The 18,219-nt window shown below is 42.4% G+C and overlaps 1 protein-coding gene across 1 annotated transcript; it reads right to left on the minus strand.

Annotated features, from left to right (window-relative positions):
- Window positions 1-668: 668 nt before the first annotated feature.
- Window positions 669-6,998, minus strand: ESX1 (ESX homeobox 1). Its single transcript, NM_001079624.2, is given in 4 exon segments — window positions 669-1,143; window positions 5,097-5,142; window positions 6,263-6,662; window positions 6,856-6,998. Coding segments are annotated over 4 exon segments (840 nt in total). The 5' UTR covers window positions 6,920-6,998; the 3' UTR covers window positions 669-813.
- Between the last annotated feature and the right edge of the window lie 11,221 nt (window positions 6,999-18,219).

The raw sequence follows: 18,219 nt of genomic DNA on the forward strand, positions 1-18,219 counted from the left end.
TACCCCCACGAGAGGCAACGTGAAACCTACTAGGGGGCGTCTGACTCCGGCGGGTACATTTTGAACTCGCGGAAGGCAACAAAACCTCTATATAAGGCACAAGAATAGCAAGAATACACAGAATGTCTTACTCTGTGACTCCATGCACTGTAGCCTGCCAGGCTTCTCTGTCCATGGCTATTGAGCTCCTTTAATAGAAGATGTCCCCATCTGAAAACACACTGTACCTCACTAACGGCTCATACCTTCCCATCCTGCATATGTACACACTCCCAAAGGGGAAGGGTAGGGATGGAGTTGGGGGGAGAACATGTGGTCAGTGTAAACCCGCTACAGGCACTGGGAGGACTCTGATGTGCATAACCTATTATAGTGACTTAGACCCATTACATTATGGAAGGAAGCATCTTTGACCTTCTGTTTGAATTGCATTGTCAAGAGTCGGACACAACTGAGCAACTTCACTTTCACTTTTCACTTTCATGCATTGGAGAAGGCAATGGCAACCCACTCCAGTGTTCTTGCCTGGAGAATCCCAGGGACGGGGGAGCCTGGTGGGCTGCCATCTATGGGGTCGCACAGACTCGGACACGACTGAAGCGACTTAGCAGCAGCAGCAGCAATTCCCATACACACACCCACTTAGCCCATTTGACACAATCGATATATTCCTTATTTTATCTTTATTGGAAACGTCATGTGCCCTCCCGAAACAACTGGCACTCATTTTACACACTTAACAGGTTTCTTATTTTTTGTGCACAACTAATATGTAGCAGAAACACCCTTTGGAAAACTGCATGAATAACATATTCAGAAACGGGGGCCTACAAAATGACCGATAGGGGCCCATGCCAAACCTACAGGGGCCATAGCATAGTGAGGCACAGGCACCGGCTGTGGGAAAGGCATCCTCCATGGCCTGGGTGGCAGAGGTGCGGGCAGCACAGGTGGTGGGGGTACCCCAGGGGGCAGGCCTGGACGTGGCACTGCAGGAACATATCTCCATCCAGGCTGGAATACATGATAGGGCCCATTAAAGAATACCCCCATAGGGTGGCCCAAGGCAGCAGGGTGCACATTTCTAAACATCAATGCCCTCTGGTATCTTCTCCATTTGGCCCTTCGGTTTTGAAACCAAACCTTCAATCAGAGGGAAAAAAAGAGATGGCTTTAGTATACTGAACAGTTAATGTCATACTAGAAAACACCCACCATGCAAATCTGCCATTGAGATTTTACACTGCCGCAGCAGAAGCTATTTCCTTATTGCTAAACTCTGTTAGGAAAGTAAACAGCTCACGTCCCTCAGTTAATCCTTAGTGAGCCAAGCCTAGTCCAGACTTTGGCACATTGAATTGTCTGTCATTTTTAACATTCCTTAATGAATTTTTTTCAAGTCTTAGATGCAGGCCTAATTGATGAATTGCACCGGGTCCCTGCTGTTAATGTCCATGCCTGGGAGCAGATGCTATGTCAATGGAGGCTCGATCATGGGAGGCCCAGGGACTTTGTGTGGCTTGTCTTGCTTGTTGCTTCAGCAACACGAGAGTTGCTTAAGTCCTGGTCACTGACTTGATATTTTAGCTGTTAGTGTTAAGGAAATTTTAGCTTAACTAAACCAAAATTCACTAAACCCCAAATCCTTTTCTGCAGATAAGATACTAAGTACTCTGTTGTCATCACTGTCAATTTTGCATGCTCCAATCTGCCCTACCCTCCAAACCTTCCTGGGTTCAGGACAAGGGCAGCTTATTTGGTTCTAGCTTCAGTTTCAGGATGCCAGACAAGAGCCACTGTTTACCCACAGTGTTAGGGTACCCGAGGTCCTGCCAGCTCTACTCCTTAACCAGGAGACCCCAATCCTATCACTCATCCCTAAGGCAGGAAGGTCTAATCATGTCCAGTCCTGTGGGGACAAGGGTCACAAAAGAGGCTCCTCTCTAAATGCTTACCAATCATTAACAAACAAACAAGTTATCAATTAGACTTTACTTTTCTATTAGCATAGCAAGTGATGGGGTTTACCCTGTATTTAATTATTTTGGACCTTCCCAAACTGCAAGTTTTAAGCTGTCTTTTCTCTCTCCCATTTTAGGATTAGGTGTCCTTCTACTACATGCAAATATAGTCTGAAGAAGGCCACTGTAATAAAGCTCATTCTTGAGGGATTCAAATGTACCTGGGGTCTAATCTCCCTAAACATAGCCAAAATCTCATGGATGGCAAATTTTAGTATGGGCCAATATTAGGTCCATATTCTCAATACTGGTTTCATTAAGCAGATCTGTCATACTTGCACAAGATGGGTAGGGGAAGCATCTATTAAGTTTCTTGGGGGAAATCATGCTGCAGTATTTGGAAATATACAAGAACATTATATTTTTCCTTACTTGTGTTTTCTGGCTCATGTTCCCTTCAGAAATCCATTGAGAGGACTATGTAAACCGAAGGATGAGGAAAAACAATTCAGCAAACTTTTCATCTGGGCTTACCTTGTCTGTCAGATTCGTTTTGAGACCAGGCCTGAAGTTGGTCCAGCCCGTGGCATTAGGATGCCAGCATCCGGTGGTCTGCTTTTCCGCACACCACTGACAGATGCACAGTGTATTTCCATCACTGTGCTCACATATGTTGTTGTTTAATGGCTAAGTCATGTCTCATTCAGAGAAGGCAATGGCACCCCACTCCAGTACTCTTGCCTGGAGAGTCCCATGGATGGAGGAGCCTGGTGGGCTGCAGTCCATGGGGTCGCTAAGTGTCTGACACGACTGAGTGACTTCACTTTCACTTTTCACTTTCATGCACTGGAGAAGAAAATGGCAACCCACTCCAGTGTTCTTGCCTGGAGAATCCCAGGGACGGGGGAGCCTGGTGGGCTGCTGTCTCTGGGGTCGCACAGACTCGGACACGACTGAAGCGACTTAGCAGCAGCAGCAGCATGTCTGACTCTTTTGTGATTCCATGGACTATAGCCCACCAAGCTCCTCTGTCCATGGGATTTTCCTGGCAAGAATACTGGAGTGTGTTGCCATTTCCTTTGCCAGGGATCTTCCCAATCCAGGGATCGAACCCAACTATCGGCTTTTTATGGCTGAGCCACCAGGGAAGCCCTGAACTCACACTCGTGCTATAGGGCAAAACAACTAAGCCATCTGATATATGTGTATATATAGATATACATATATATCCATACATATATATTCATACATATTTATACATATATTCATACATATATATCTAATCCATATATATATGTCTATATCCATACATATAGGAGAAGGCAATGGCAACCCACTCCAGTACTCTTGCCTGGAAAATCCCACAGGTGGAGGAGCCTGGTGGGCTGCAGTCCATGGGGTCGCTAAGTGTCCGACACGACTGAGCGACTTCACTTTCACTTTTCACTTTCATGCATTGGAGAAGGAAATGGCAACCCACTCCAGTGTTCTTGCCTGGAGAATCCCAGGGTCGGGGGAGCCTGGTGGGCTGCCGTTTATGGGGTTGTACAGAGTTGGACATGACTGAATCGACTTAGCAGTAGCAGCAGCAACAGCATCCATATGTATATATATATCCATATATATTTTTGAGGGGGGCAAACAAATATTTCTTTGATATAACTATGGTGATCTATACTTTACTAAAAGTGACTGAAATAGTCACCTTTTGACTTCATCATCTACAGATTTGTAATCACTGCCTGAATAAATGAAAAAAGTACTTTAAATTAACACAGGTGAGAATTTGGCCTGAAATGAGATCACCCTCATAAAATCCACCTTTTTAAAACAATATCAGCAAAAAGGATCAACAAAATCTTAGATGTTAAAAATTCAAGGGAATATTCACTTATGCATTATTAGTTTCATAAAGTTGAATTTGACTCTTCTCTAACCTTTCACCCCTTCTTAGGTCAGGGAAACTTTATTCAAAATTATTCTTTCTCTTTTTTGGATTCATTTTTTTTCCTGGTTAGAAATAATATTTATTATTCCCTCCCACCATGTACAGATTACTTTTCAGAAACATGAACATATTATCCATGTCTTCATCAATAACAGTTTGTAGAAAATAAACTTAATTCATATCTTGTTAACAATATAGTTCTATCATTTTTTTGAAACAATAGCCATTTTATTTTTCCATGTTAGTTCAAGAATAGCTTCAAGTTTTACATTTCAGATCAAACCAAGACAATCTTTGTTTCTAGGTAATTGCCTGACAGAGCCCCCCTCCCACCCCCTAAAAAATTCTATACCCTGAGTGATAAACTCTTCTTGTACATTCAGCAAACTTTATATTGGAAAAGAAAAAGAATAATTGAGATAGGTACTTACTCTCATGCACAGTAATAAATCTAGCTGAGCTTCTACTCCTTCATTTTTAAGGATGATTTTCCAAAGCTTGCAAACTTTTCCCCATTACTACCATAACTGCAATATTTTAGCAATGTTTTCAGGCTGACATCAAAGTCCTCCAAAAAAAAACCCACTAGAATTTAAGACTGCCACCTGCCACCTCTACACTACTTCGCAAAAACACTTAAAAAACAGCAGCAAGAGGATTAGGCACTGGGATTTGGAACTTTAAGCCACCCCCTTGACAGTTTCAGTTTAACTAAACATATGTTAGTTACTCATGTACTATGCTCTGTGTTTGAATTATTCCCTCACACCAATGTCTAATATTTGTAATTCACTCCTTTAGCTAAGACCTTATGCCCAGGTTTTAAGTATTTTAAATAACTGAGTACAGTTGATCTTTCTTATAACCTAGCTTTTCAGAGTACTAAAGTGAATGCTTCCCAGGTGAGACTGAGCCCCAGTAGAGTCACATAGAAATATTCCTTTAGGGAATACTAACAGCCTCCCTAAAGGATGCCAGTGTTAGAAGATGAACTTTATTTACTGGAAAAAAAACCTCTGTGTGTGTGTGTGTTTAGAGAGGAGAGAGGTCTGTGTTCTACTTTTTTCCCTGTGTGTGTTTGTATGGAAAAAACAACAAAGCACACCAAATTGAGAGTTTTCAGGACAAAATGTAAAGCATGTTTTAGAATGGCTGCCCGGCCAATCTTAAAATTAAGATTTACTAACCTGCACTCTTCTTTCAGCCAAATTCAGACGTCTTGCAATGTCCTCTCTGATGGGGGAAAAGTGCAAATTCAGTATTTGGAATTTTGGATAAAATATATCATTTACATTTCTGTAAATTAAAATTTTCTGTAATACGGTTTATGGTTTTCTTAGGGTCTTCCCGTGGACAACTCACCCATTAATTAAAATATAAAAAGGGAATACATATTAAAATTCCTGGTAATGTGCCTGTTACTTCAAAATGATTCAATTAATTTTTCCATTTGTGCAACAGCAGAGAACTAACTTGAAAATCTTTTCACTTTTACGGAGATCCCTCCGTAAAAATAACTAAAATGACAATCCCCTCCTTCCCCCGCAAAAAATTGGCATTTTAAACCCAAGTATTTCTGTTTACTGTAAAAGGGAGCGGTGAACTCTCATGGAGAAACTTCAAGCCATATCAGCCAAGCAATCAAGGGTGAAGGACGTATACAATGGAACCATTAAGGGCGCCCATAAACCTCACACCGATTCGTCCTGATGCCCCATTCCTATGGGGACAGAATAGGCCTTCCCCTTCGTACTCTATGGAGAAGGAAATGGTAACCCACTCCAGCATTCTTGCCTGGAGAATCCCACTGACAGAGGAGCCTGGCGGGCTACACCCCACGGGGTCGCTGAGTCCAACACGACTGAGCAACAACCACTTCGTACTCTAGGGGGCTCCGGCCCGGGCTTTTTAACGGTCAAAGCCTGGAAACAGCGCTCCACGTGGCAGGGCCGAGAGACCAGGGTGAGCGCTAGGAGGCGCTCTCCTCGTGCACAAAATTTAAACGGCGTGGAAAAAGCGGAGTAATCACGATAAAGTTTTACTGCAATATTTAAAATATAAAAATGCATGCAAAACCCCACGATGAGCAAATTACCAAGATTTTAAATTAAATAAATATTAATCTGCCCTGCTTTACTTGTTCCACCCTAGTCCCGCCCCTCTCTTGCACCCCTGCAAGCTCTGCAGGGTTTGGCCCAACCTCCGCGAGCTAGGCAGACCCGGCGCCCTCGAGCCTCCAAAGTGGCTTTTGGCCCGGGAGAGGAGGGGGAAGGGTCCTGGGAAAGAACCTAAGGCGTCCTGGAAGGCGCGCGGGCCAGCGAAGAACTGGGCGTCTCCGGAGCCAGCCACTTACCGTGCAAACACGTCGGGGTACTGAACGCGGCGGAAAACTCGTTCCAGCTCCAGCAGCTGCAACTGGGTGAAAACGGTACGGCAGCGGCGCGGCTTTACTGCCGCATTCTGGGGCCCCTGGACGGCCTGGGGGCCCGGCTCCTCCTGCTGCGGCGGGGGCTCAATATCGCCGCCGTTGCCCTCACGGTTTTCGTCGCCCGCACGGTTTTCGTCGCCCGCACGGTTTTCGTCGCCCGCACGGTTTTCGTTGCCCTCGCGGTTTTCGTCGTCCAGGAGGTTGGAGTCGGCCTCGCCAAAGTAGTTTGCGGCTGCGGCTGCGGCTGCTTCCCCGGGCTCAGGTGAGGACCGAGTTTCATCTTCCACTCCGTTTAAAACCTCTGAGATCAGGGTAGGCTCCACATCTGGAAAAAGAGGAAAGCAAAAGGGAGAGACTGGGGCAGGCGGGCTTGGAGCCCACGGTGCGCGGGCTGGAGGGGGTCGGGGCCGTGTTGGAAGAGGAGCTGCTATGCAGTATCCCGTCCACCCGCCCTTCCCAGGGAAACTTCCTTTTCTGGGATTTGCTGAAGCACCTGCCATCGCCGTCTAGGCACTAACCATGCAGTTCGTCCTCGCCGATTCCCAAGTTGTGGAATCCTATGTCAAAGTGGCTGCTGTCCATGCTTTGCTGTCGATGAAAGACTGCGCTTCTGCAGACTCTGCGCTGGGGGTGAGGCGATCCGAGGATCTGGGCTCGAGTTGGGACCAGCGATCTCGAGCTGTGCTCTTCTGGCGCCGGGACCTCTTCTGGCGCAGATGCTGGGGCTTGCGCGCCTTATATAGCGGTTTTGTTGCCTTCCGCGAGTTCAAAATGTACCCGCCGGAGTCAGACGCCCCCTAGTAGGTTTCACGTTGCCTCTCGTGGGGGTAGGTGTGGCCCCACGGGTCTGCGGTTGGGACCAGGGCGTGGAAGTAAACTAGGGCGAGTGCACGTGAGAGTGGTGCTGGTAGTGGATACTCTTGTTCCGGGAACCATGACTCCAACTTGTAGTTTCATCGACTGCTTCCAACTTGGACGAAATGTCTGGTTGGAGGAAGGGGCTGTGCTGGATTGCGAGAGCCATTTGGGGTCAGGGGTGGGGTGGATAAAACTTTGGCTTCGTCCGCCCAACCCTCGCGCAATTCACCAATGCCACTCGGTTTGTTTTCCCAGAGGAAAAGGTGGAGAGGTAGGGGTAGGGACGACGCGGAACCCCCAGCAAACCAAGCAAAGTAGGGTGAAGTTATTCTTGCATTGGGCTCTGAGCAGAAGTTGGAGGAATGGATGGGACTATATGATTCTGCTCCATTCGCGCGCAAAATCCGCAAAGTCCAAGAATCTGGCTAGTGGTTAGGACGAAATGATAAGCTTGGAGGCTGTTTGCCCGTGGTTTTTTTTTTTTTTTTGCACGGGGTTTTTGAAATCAGATCCCACCGTGCATTTCGGGAGCTGGAGTTTACTGTTTGAGTTTGCAACATAGTCCAGGTGCTCAGATGCAAGCTGCAGGATGTCCCACACGCCTCTTATGAAAGCTCCAATGACTTCAGATTTTTAGTAATGAACCCACGACAGAGTTCAAGTGTAAAAGCCTGCCGAGTGCTTAGTGTATCCAAGAATGCCTGTGCTGCACGGGCCCCTTCCACCAGCTCCTGGCGCAGGCAACATTTGCTGTGTTAGGTTGCTGCGCATCTTAAGGAACCCCGCTTTGCAGGCGCCTAAAGCGCGCCTAATTCCGGGGCGGTACTGTATACCTGGCAGAAGTGCAGGCATTCCCCACTACCATTTCCGCTCCTCTTCTCTCCCTCCATTTATCTAGAATTATACTACTGATCTGTTTTCCCTACGGATGTGTCAAATAAATTAAAAGGGGCCAAGCCACGAATGAAGACTCTGGTTCTTCGGCCAAGAAGTATTTGCAAGTGTCCCAGGACGTTTTAACGTCCTTCATGTTATAAGAATCACTTCTTTGGGACTTCCCTGGCCGTCCAGTGGTTGACTCCGTGCTGCCACTGTAGCGGGCACAGGTTCCACCCCTGGTCGGGGAAGTAAGATCGGGAAGATTCCCACAAGCCGCTTAGCGTGGCAAAAAAAAAAAAAAAAATCACTTCTTTAAAAAACGAGTCCAGTGGTCAACACTGTGCATACTTTTACTTTTTTTTTTTTTTTACAACCACCATTATTATTCCCCCCCACCGCCTTTTTTTTTTTTTTTTTTTTTTACAAAGAAAAGTGAGCCCCAGGGAAGCCCGGCAACTTGACCGCAGGCTTACAGCGAGTTTGTGTACTTTTCAACATGTTCTTGCTGTCTTATTTCAAAGGAGTAAATAATGGTGCGATTCCAGGAGGAGTGGAGGAGGGTGAAAGGTATTTTGCAGAAGCAGGCTATTGGGCAGTCTTTAAAAATCTTGAGTGCCAGGGGTCTCTACCTCCTCCTGCTCTGGCTCAAGCCTCTTGCCCCTGCAACTAGCAGCCCCCGCTGCTGCTACTGCTGCTGCTGCTAAGTTGCTTCAGTCGTGTCCGACTCTGTGTGACCCCATAGACAGCAGCTCACCAGTCTCCCCCGTCCCTGGGATTCTCCAGGCAAGAACACTGGAGTGGGTTGCCATTTCCTTCTCCAATGCATGAAAGTGAAAAGTGAAAGTGAAGTCGCTCAGTCGTGTCCGACTCTTAGCGACCCCATGGACTGCAGCCTACCAGGCTCCTCCGTCCATAGGATTTTCCAGGCAAGAGTACTGGCGTGGGGTGCCATCGCCTTCTCTGGTCATTTCAGTCATAGTATATTCACTGTGTTGTGTAACCATTGCTATTGTCAAATTCAAAAACATTTTCATCATCCCATAAAGAGACTCCATACCTGTTAACAGTCATTTCCCAGTCCCCCTCCCTGGAGCCCCTGTTAAACACTAATGTATTTTCTATTTCTATGGATTTCCCTATTCTGTGTATTTCACTCAAATGCAGTCATACAATTTGTGAACATTTGTGCCTGACTTTTTTCACCTGAAGTTATCTCTGTTGTGCCATGTATCAGTACCTCAATTTTTATGATTGAATTGTATTCCATTGTACAGATGGACCACATTTTCTTTATGCATTTGCATCTGGTGGACATTTGAGTTGTTTCCACCTTTTGGTGATTATGAATAACAGTGCTTTGATTGTTATGAGCAGTCGTGTACAAGTTTTGTTGGAATATCTGATTTCAATTTTGAGGGTATAAATTTAGGACTGGAGTAACTGGGTTATATGTTTAATTTTTTGAGGGAACACTAAGCTGTTTTCCACAGCAGCTGCACTATTTTACATTCCTACCAACAAGGTAGGGTTCCAATTTATCCATATCCTCTCCAACCTTTGTTATTTTCAGGGTTTTTAAAAATTATAGCCATCCTAGTAGGTGTGAAGTGGTATCACTTATGGTTTTGATTTACATTTTCCTAATGATTAATGATGTTGAGTATATTTTCATGTGCTTAACTGGCCATTGTATATCTTCCTTGGAGAAATTTCTATTTGCGCCTTTTGCCTGTGTATTAACTGGGTGTTTGTCATTTTGTTGTAGAGTTGAAGAGTTCTTTATATAGTTGAATGCTAGACTCTTTATGATTTGCAAATATTTTCTACCATTTCCCAAAAGTGTAAATTTTCTTTTCACTTTCTTATTAGGGGCCTTTGATGTTTGCAACCACAAGCCTGCCCTCATGTGGTTTTGGAGTTCAAATAAATACTATCGGCATAGCCCAGTTCATTTTTAGTGGCAAATCCAGACATATGGCAGGAGCAAATCTGGTCCTTTCTGGAGGAGTCTACTTCTCAGACTTTAACAAGACCCTCACAGATAAAGCTAGCCAAACATACACACAGTTTTTAAAAAAGCCACTATCAGCCCAAATAATAAACTAAAGATGTAGATCTCCAAAGTTACTATCAGATGCAAACAACTTAGAAACATGTTTAAATAAATGAGAGGATATAAAAAAGACAAGGAAGATATATAAATAAATAAATATCAGAAAGAACCAAATAGAATTTCTAGAAATGGAACTAAAAGATGAATGTTTTTACTTATGTGGTAAAATAGACATCATGTAAAATTTACTGTATTAACCATTTTAAAGTGTGCAATTCAGTGGCATTTAGTACATTCATAATCTTGTGCAATCATTATGACTATCTAGTTACAGAACATTTTCGTCACTCTAGAAGGTAATTTGTACCCATTAAGCACTCACTTCCCATTTCCACCTTCCCCATCCCTTGGCAACCATGAATCTACTTTCTGTCTTTATAGATTTACCTACACTGGACATTTCATATAAATGGAATCATAATATTGGCCTTTTGTGTCTTTAACTTAGCATTATGTTGAGTTCATCCATGTTGTAGCATGAATCAGTATTTTATTTCTCTTACTAGGAGGCATCAGGCATCAGCCTTCAGAAGCTCAATGCTAGGATAAAATGGATCTGACATCCCCATATAGCAGCTTGAGGTGACCTAGGTGTGGCTTTGGCACTACCACATCAAGATGGCACACTTGCCTGCCATCTCCTTGCTGAAGGCAGACTTGCTGATGTGGCCTCAGTAGGTTTTACACAGGGATGCACTCTTGAAAACCAAATTTCTAGTTAAACCACTCTATCCATGAGGAGTCCTGCCAGGCAACACTCCCTTTGTGAAGGAGCTAATGATCCTTGAATGAAGACCAGGAATCTTGATTCTGTCTGTAAACTGAATCAATCTCTAGATGGGTTTTAGGGACTCTAGCAGTCAAGAAAGCTGTACCATTATGGACATTTTGTACTCATAGATTACATTTCTGCTGCAAGTGGGGGTCACCTATCCCAGCTGTGGCCAGCAGTGAGGGTGGGGTAGAAGGATTTTTGGTTTCTTAAGGCCTACAGGAGCCCATTCATAGCACTGTGTGGTTTCTAATTCTTAGTTCTCCCTACAGGGGACTCTAGCTAAGCATTTGAAATATTTTCAGTCCTTAACCAAAATTTTCTATATAGCATCCCTGATAATCCACCACAAAAAAGACTGACAGGAAGAGTGGGGTGGCTTCTGATGAAACACCAGTGATGTGATGTCAGTTTTTATTAATTATCGTACATAGATTATTCATTCATGTCAAAAGCCAAAACTTTGGCTTCTTAAAAAAAAGAATAAGCATAGATATAAGGGGCATATGGAGGTTTTTCATACCTCCCTTGTGAGAATCATAGTTTTCTGTAATTCCTTCAGACTCTTAAGACTGTCTGTATACTGACTAAGTGAGAGGAAAGCTCTCTGAGGCTATTTGCATATGTAGTCCTAGCCTTTAGAGAGGACGAGAGGAAAGGAAAGACAGCCTGGAGATAGATATCTGTTACTACTTGCAATTTTATGTGGCAGTAAAAGTGATTGATATTTGCATTTCCTATCCTGTCTTGGAACACCACATACCCTTCAGGTTTGTTCTATGGAACTGAATCTTTTGCACATGAAATTCCAGTCCAGACGCTGGGCCTTTTTTGCTGTAACCAAGAGTCAAGAATAAAATTCTATGATGTTTCTTTAAATTCTGCCCAATTCTACTCCAATAAAAATTAACTTAAAAATTCTGCCCAATTTCTTTGGTCAGTGTTCCCAGAAAGTTTGCAGAATGACTGCTGGTAATGGCTACAAGCATTGATGCATGAATCTTTACACTACCTGGGGCATCCTGGGCTCAAGCTTCTAAAGGTCTGCTCCCTACTGCTGCATAGGGGTCCTTCAGAGGGAAACTTTTCATGACCGTCTTGATCCTTCCTATGATCTAGGAAAGTACTTTTCAGTCTACCTTGTGTGTGTCCATGCTCAGTCGTGTCTAACTCTTTGTAATGCCATGGACTGTACCCAGGCTTCTCTGTCCATGGGATTTTCCAGGCAAGAATACTGGAGTGGGCTGCCATTTCTTACTCCAGGGGATCTTTCTGAGGCAGGCTTTGAACCTGTATCTCCTGTGTCTCCTGCATTGGCAGGTGGATTCCTTACCACTGAGGTAAGGACCTCAGTTTACAGTGAAAGAAAAATGCAGTCTGGTAATTACCATTGGCTTTCAGCTATTTCAAGTCGTGTATTCTGACTCAGTGTCAAATAATGTATACAGGGGCCACAGAAGTGAGCAAGGCCTGGAGAGAAAGAAAATATATGAGATTTTAATATAAAGCAGAACAAGACATGTGACACAAGAGAGGAGCAAAGCAATCTTATGGAAGTTCAAAGGAGGGAGAGTTCACACCCAGTACAAATCCAGAAATGCACGGAAGATGTGAAATTGGAGATGAATCTTGAACTGTGATTGGGAGTCCTTTTCTTACTTTTTAAAAATAAATACCATTTTCCTTCAAACTGCAAAAGTAATGGTTGATTGCTGTAATAAATTTGGAAAGTATAAAGAAGCCACAAATGACATCAAATTATATAAACTCACCCATAACCTTGTCTATCATCCATATGTGGTAACAACAACTTTCTTTTTTTATGTATTTTTTTACAAGTTCTTTATTACAGTTAACTATATGATATTTTATCTTAGTTATCTACCATTATATAATAATTATTTCTTATACTTTAAAGTTTTTAAATTGTAGAGTATGATAGTTTATTATTCATTCATGTGTTCTCTCATTCAGTCATTCTACCAATATTTATTGCCAACCATACACACTTTTATATTTCAGTGTCAAGGAAACTGCCTGACGTGTTTTGGATGGTCAATAAATATTTATTGAGTGAATGAATAGATTTCAAGCACTATTCTGAATTACCAGTTTTCTTAATTGTTTTCCCCAGTGGTAAATTTTTTTCCTCTTTTTTCCCCCTATTTTATAAAAAGTACATTTTTGGGCATGAATTAGTTGTGGGAAGAATTTCAGTGGGTAGAGTTCAGAGATTGGAGAGAGAGTCTAGGCAGATAGCTCAAAATGAAGATGACACAAAAAGAGCATATTTATGGGCCAGGAAATAGTTCAGTTTGGCTGGAGATGAACTAGGGGAGACATGGGAGTCAGGATTGAAATGTGGTAATAGTTCCTCGCGTGTGTCTAGAAGTTCCTAATTTAAAGAATGCTTTCATGAGCATTAGTTTACATATTCTTATGGCACCCAACTCCAGTACTCTTGCCTGGAAAATCCCATGGACGGAGGAGCCTGGTAGGCTGCAGTCCATGGGGTTGCTAGGAGTCAGACACGACTGAGAGACTTCACTTTATTTTTTCACTTTCATGCATTGGAGAAGGAAATGGCAACCCACTCCAGTGTTCTTGCCTGGAGAATCCCAGGGACAGGGGAGCCTGGTGGGCTGCCGTCTATGGGGTCGCACAGAGTCAGACATGACTGAAGCAACTTAGCAGTAGCAGCATGGCATTATTATTTCCATTTTATAATAAATGAGAAAACTGAGGGTGAGAGAGTTTGACCTGCTCAAGTTTGCACAGCTAGTAAGAGACAGAGGTAGACTTGGGCTTTGAAATATATATTTAGGAGTTTGGGTTTCATCTTGAGAGTAGTGGGGGGTTGGAAAGGTTTTTTTTTTTTTTTTTTTGTAAGTTAATTTATTTATTTTAATTGGAGGCTAATTACTTTACGTATCGTAGTAGTTTTTGCCATCCATGCACATGAATCAGCCATGGGTGTACATGTGTCCCCCATCCTAAACCCCCTCCCACCTCCTTCCCCATCCCATCCCTCAGTGTCATCCCAATGCCTCGGCCCTGAGCGCCCTGTCTCATGCATCAACCTGGACTGGCAATCTATTTCACATATGGTAATATACATGTTTCAATGTTATTCTCTCAAATCATCCTACCCTCGCCTTCTTCCAGAGTTCAAAAGTCTGTTTTTTTACATCTGTGTCTCTTTTGCTGTCTCGCATATACGGTCATTATTACCATCTTTCTAAGTTCCATATATTTATGCTATGAACATTCATGTACAGGTTTTTGTGTGAGCATCAGTTTTATTTCATTGCTAGAAATCCCCAAGTGTTCGATATCTGGATCTTCTGCTAGTTGTATATTTAGTTTTTTTTTTTTTTTTTTTTTTAATAAACTGCCAAACAATTTTCTGGAGTGGCTATACAAGTTTATATCCCTACCAATATCTTTAATAGAGGGTCTTAGTATCCTCACCAACATTTTTTTCTTAGCCATGCTGATAGGTATGCAGTGATACCTCATTGTGGATATCTCATTAAGAAAATTTGCTTTTTTTTCTTATGGGTGATGATATTGAACAGCTTTTCATGTACTTATTTGACATCTCTGTATCCTCTGCAGGTCTGTGCATGCCTTTTGCATATTTTCTAGGTGTATTGTTTTTCACTGTTGAGTTTTGAGATTTCTTTATATATCGATATATTCTAGATTTTTTTTTTTTACTAGTTATGTCATTTGCAAGTATTTTCTATTAGTTTGTAGCTTGTCTTTTTATGCTCTCAGCAGGGTCTTTGGGAGATTGAAAGTTTTTTTTTTTTCTTTTTTTAAAAATTTTATTTTATTTAACTTTACAATATTGTATTGGTTTTGCCATATATCAAAATGAATCTGCCACAGGTATACATGTGTTCCCCATCCTGAACCCTCCTCCCTCCTCCCTCCCCATACCATCCCTCTGGGTCTTCCCAGTGCACCAGCCCCAAGCATCCAGTATCGTGCATCTAACCTGGACTGACAACTCGTTTCCTATATGATATTATACATATTTCAATGCCATTCTCCCAAATCATCCCACCCTCTCCCTCTCCCACAGAGTCCAATAGACTGTTCTATACATCAGTGTCTCTTTTGCTGTCTCGTATACAGGGTTATTGTTACCATCTTTCTAAATTCCATATATATGCGTTAGTATACTGTATTGGTGTTTTTCTTTCTGGTTTACTTCACTCTGTATAATAGGCTCCAGTTTCATCCACCTCATTAGAACTGATTCAAATGAATTCTTTTTAATGGCTGAGTAATACTCCATTGTGTATATGTACCACCGCTTTCTTATCCATTCATCTGCTGATGGACATCTAGGTTGCTTCCATGTCCTGGCTATTATAAACAGTGCTTCGATGAACATTGGGGTACACGTGTTTCTTTCAATTCTGGTTTCCTCGGTGTGTATGCCCAGCAGTGGGATTGCTGGGTCGTATGGCAGTTCTATTTCCAATTTTTAAAGGAATCTCCACACTGTTCTCCATAGTGGCTGTACTAGTTTGCATTCCCACCAACAGTGTAAGAGGGTTCCCTTTTCTCCACACCCTCTCCAGCATTTATTGCTTGTAGACTTTTGGATCTCAGCCATTCTGACTGGCGTGAAATGGTACCTCATTGTGGTTCTGATTTGCATTTCTCTGATAATGAGTGATGTTGAGCATCTTTTCATGTGTTTGTTAGCCATCTGTATGTCTTCTTTGAAGAAATGTCTATTTAGTTCTTTGGCCCATTTTTTGATTGGGTCAATTATTTTTCTGGAATTGAGCTGTAGGAGTTGCTTGTATATTTTTGAGATTAGTTGTTTGTCTGTTGCAAATTAAAAAAAAATTATTTATTTGGCTGTGCTGAATCTTAGTTGTGGCATGGAGGATCTTTGAGCTTAGTTGCAGCCTGTGAGACCTAGTCCCTTGACCAGGGATCAAACCTAGCGCCCCTGCACTGGGAGCATGGAGTCTTAGTCAGTGGATCACCAGGGAAGTCTCAGAAGAGTAAAAGTTCTTTAAAATTTATTTTCTCCAGGTTTATTGAGATGTAATTGACATATAGCCCTATATAAGTTTAAGGAATACTGCATAATGACTTGTTGTTGTTCAGTAAATCAGTCGTGTCTGACTCTGTGACTTCCTGAACTGTAGCATGCCAGGCTTCCTTGTCCTTCACCATCTCCTGGAGTTTGCTCAAACTCATGTCCATTGAGTCGGTGATGCCATCCAACCATCTCATCCTCTGTCATCCCCTTCTCCTCCTGCCTTCAATCTTTTCCAGCATCAGGGTCTTTTCCAATGAGTTGGCTATTCACATCAGGTGGCCAAAGTATTGGAGCTTCAGCTTCAGCGTCAATCCTTCCAATGAATATTCCGGATTGAATTCCTTTAGGACTGACTGGGTTAATCTTGTTGCTGTCCAAGGGGCTCTCAAGAGACTTCAGCAGCACCACAGTTCAAAAGCATCAGTTCTTTGGAGCCCAGCCTTCTTTATGGTCCAACTCTCACATCCATACGTGACTACTGGAAAAACCATAGCTTTGACTATACACACCTTTGTCAGCAAAGTGATGTCTCTGCTTTTTAATATGCTGTCTATATTTGTCGTAGCTTTTCTTCCAAGGAGCAAGTGTCTTCTAATTTCATGGCTGCAGTCACCACCTGCAGTGATTTTGGAGCCCAAGAAAATAAAGTCTGTCACTGTTTCCATTGTTCCCCCATCTACTTGCCATGAAGTGATGGGACCAGATGCCATGATTTTGGTTTTTTGAATGTTGACTTTTAAGCTAGCTTTTTCTCTCTCCTCTTCCACCTTCATCAAGAGGATCTTAGTTCCTCTTCACTTTCTGCCATGAGGGTGGTGTCATCTGCATACCTGAGGCTATTGATATTCCCCCTGGCAATCTTAATTCCAGCTTGTGATTCATCCAGCCTGGCATTTCACATGATGTAGTCTGCATAGAAGTTAAATAGGCAGGGTGACAATAAACAGCCTTGATGTACTCCTTTCCCAGTTTTGAATCAGTCTGTTGTTCCATGTCCAGTTCTAACTGTTGCTTCTTGACCTGCATACAGGTTTCTCAGGAGGCAAGTATGATGGTCTGGGATTCCCATCTCTTTAAGAATTTTCCATAGTTTGTTGTGATCCACATAATCAAAGGCTTTAGTGTAGTCAATGAAGCAGAAGTGGATTTTTTTTAAAATTCTCTTGCTTTTCATGTAATCCAATGGATATTGGCAATTTGATTTCTGGTTTCCTCTGCCTTTTCTAAATCCAGCTTGTATATATGGAAGTTCTCAGTTCATGTACTGTTGTAGACTAACTTAAAGAATTTTGAGCTTCACCTTGCTTGCGTGTGAGATGAGTGCAACTGTGCAGTAATTTGAATGTTCTTTGGCATTGCCCTTCTTTGAAATTGGAACAAAAACCGACCTTTTCCAGTCCTGTGGCCACTGCTGAATTCTACAAATTTACTGGCATACTGAGTGCAGCACTTTCACAGCATCATCTTTTAGGATTTAAGATAACTCAGCTGGGATTTCACTACCTCTACTAGCTTTGTTTGTAGTAATGCTTCCTAAGGCCAACTTAACTTCACACTCTAGAACGTCTGGCATTAGGTGAGTGAACACACCATCGTGGTTAGCTGGGATATTAAGATCTTTTTTGTATTCTTGCCACCTCTTCTTAATATCTTCTGCTTCTGTTAGGTCCATACTGTTTCTGTCCTTTATTGTGCCCATCTTTGTGTGAAATGTTCCCTTGGTATCTAATTTTCTTGAAAAGATTTCTAGTTTTTCCCATTCTATTGTTTTCCTCTATTTCTTTGCATTGTTTGCTTAGAAAGGCTTTCTTATCTCTCCTTGTTATTCTTTGGAACTCTGCATTCAGATTGGTATATCTTTCCCCATCTGATGTAATAGATATATAGCCCTGTATAAGTTTAAGTTATACTTCATAATGACTCGATGTACATGTATTATGAAATGATTACCACAATATATTTAATTAGCACATATTTCCTCATATAGTTACAAAAAATTTTTCCTGGTAATGAGAACTTTTAGGATCTAATCTGTTAGCAACTTTCAAATTTATCATGTAGCACTCTTTTTTTTAAAAAAAAATTGAATTATAGTTAATGTACAATATTATATGTTACAGATGTAGTACAGTACAGTGATTCATGATTTTTAAAGGTTACCATACATCACTGTAAAGTGTAGCCATCAT

The sequence above is a fragment of the Bos taurus genome, chromosome X (assembly GCF_002263795.3).
Source record: "Bos taurus isolate L1 Dominette 01449 registration number 42190680 breed Hereford chromosome X, ARS-UCD2.0, whole genome shotgun sequence".
NCBI lineage: Eukaryota > Metazoa > Chordata > Mammalia > Artiodactyla > Bovidae > Bos > Bos taurus.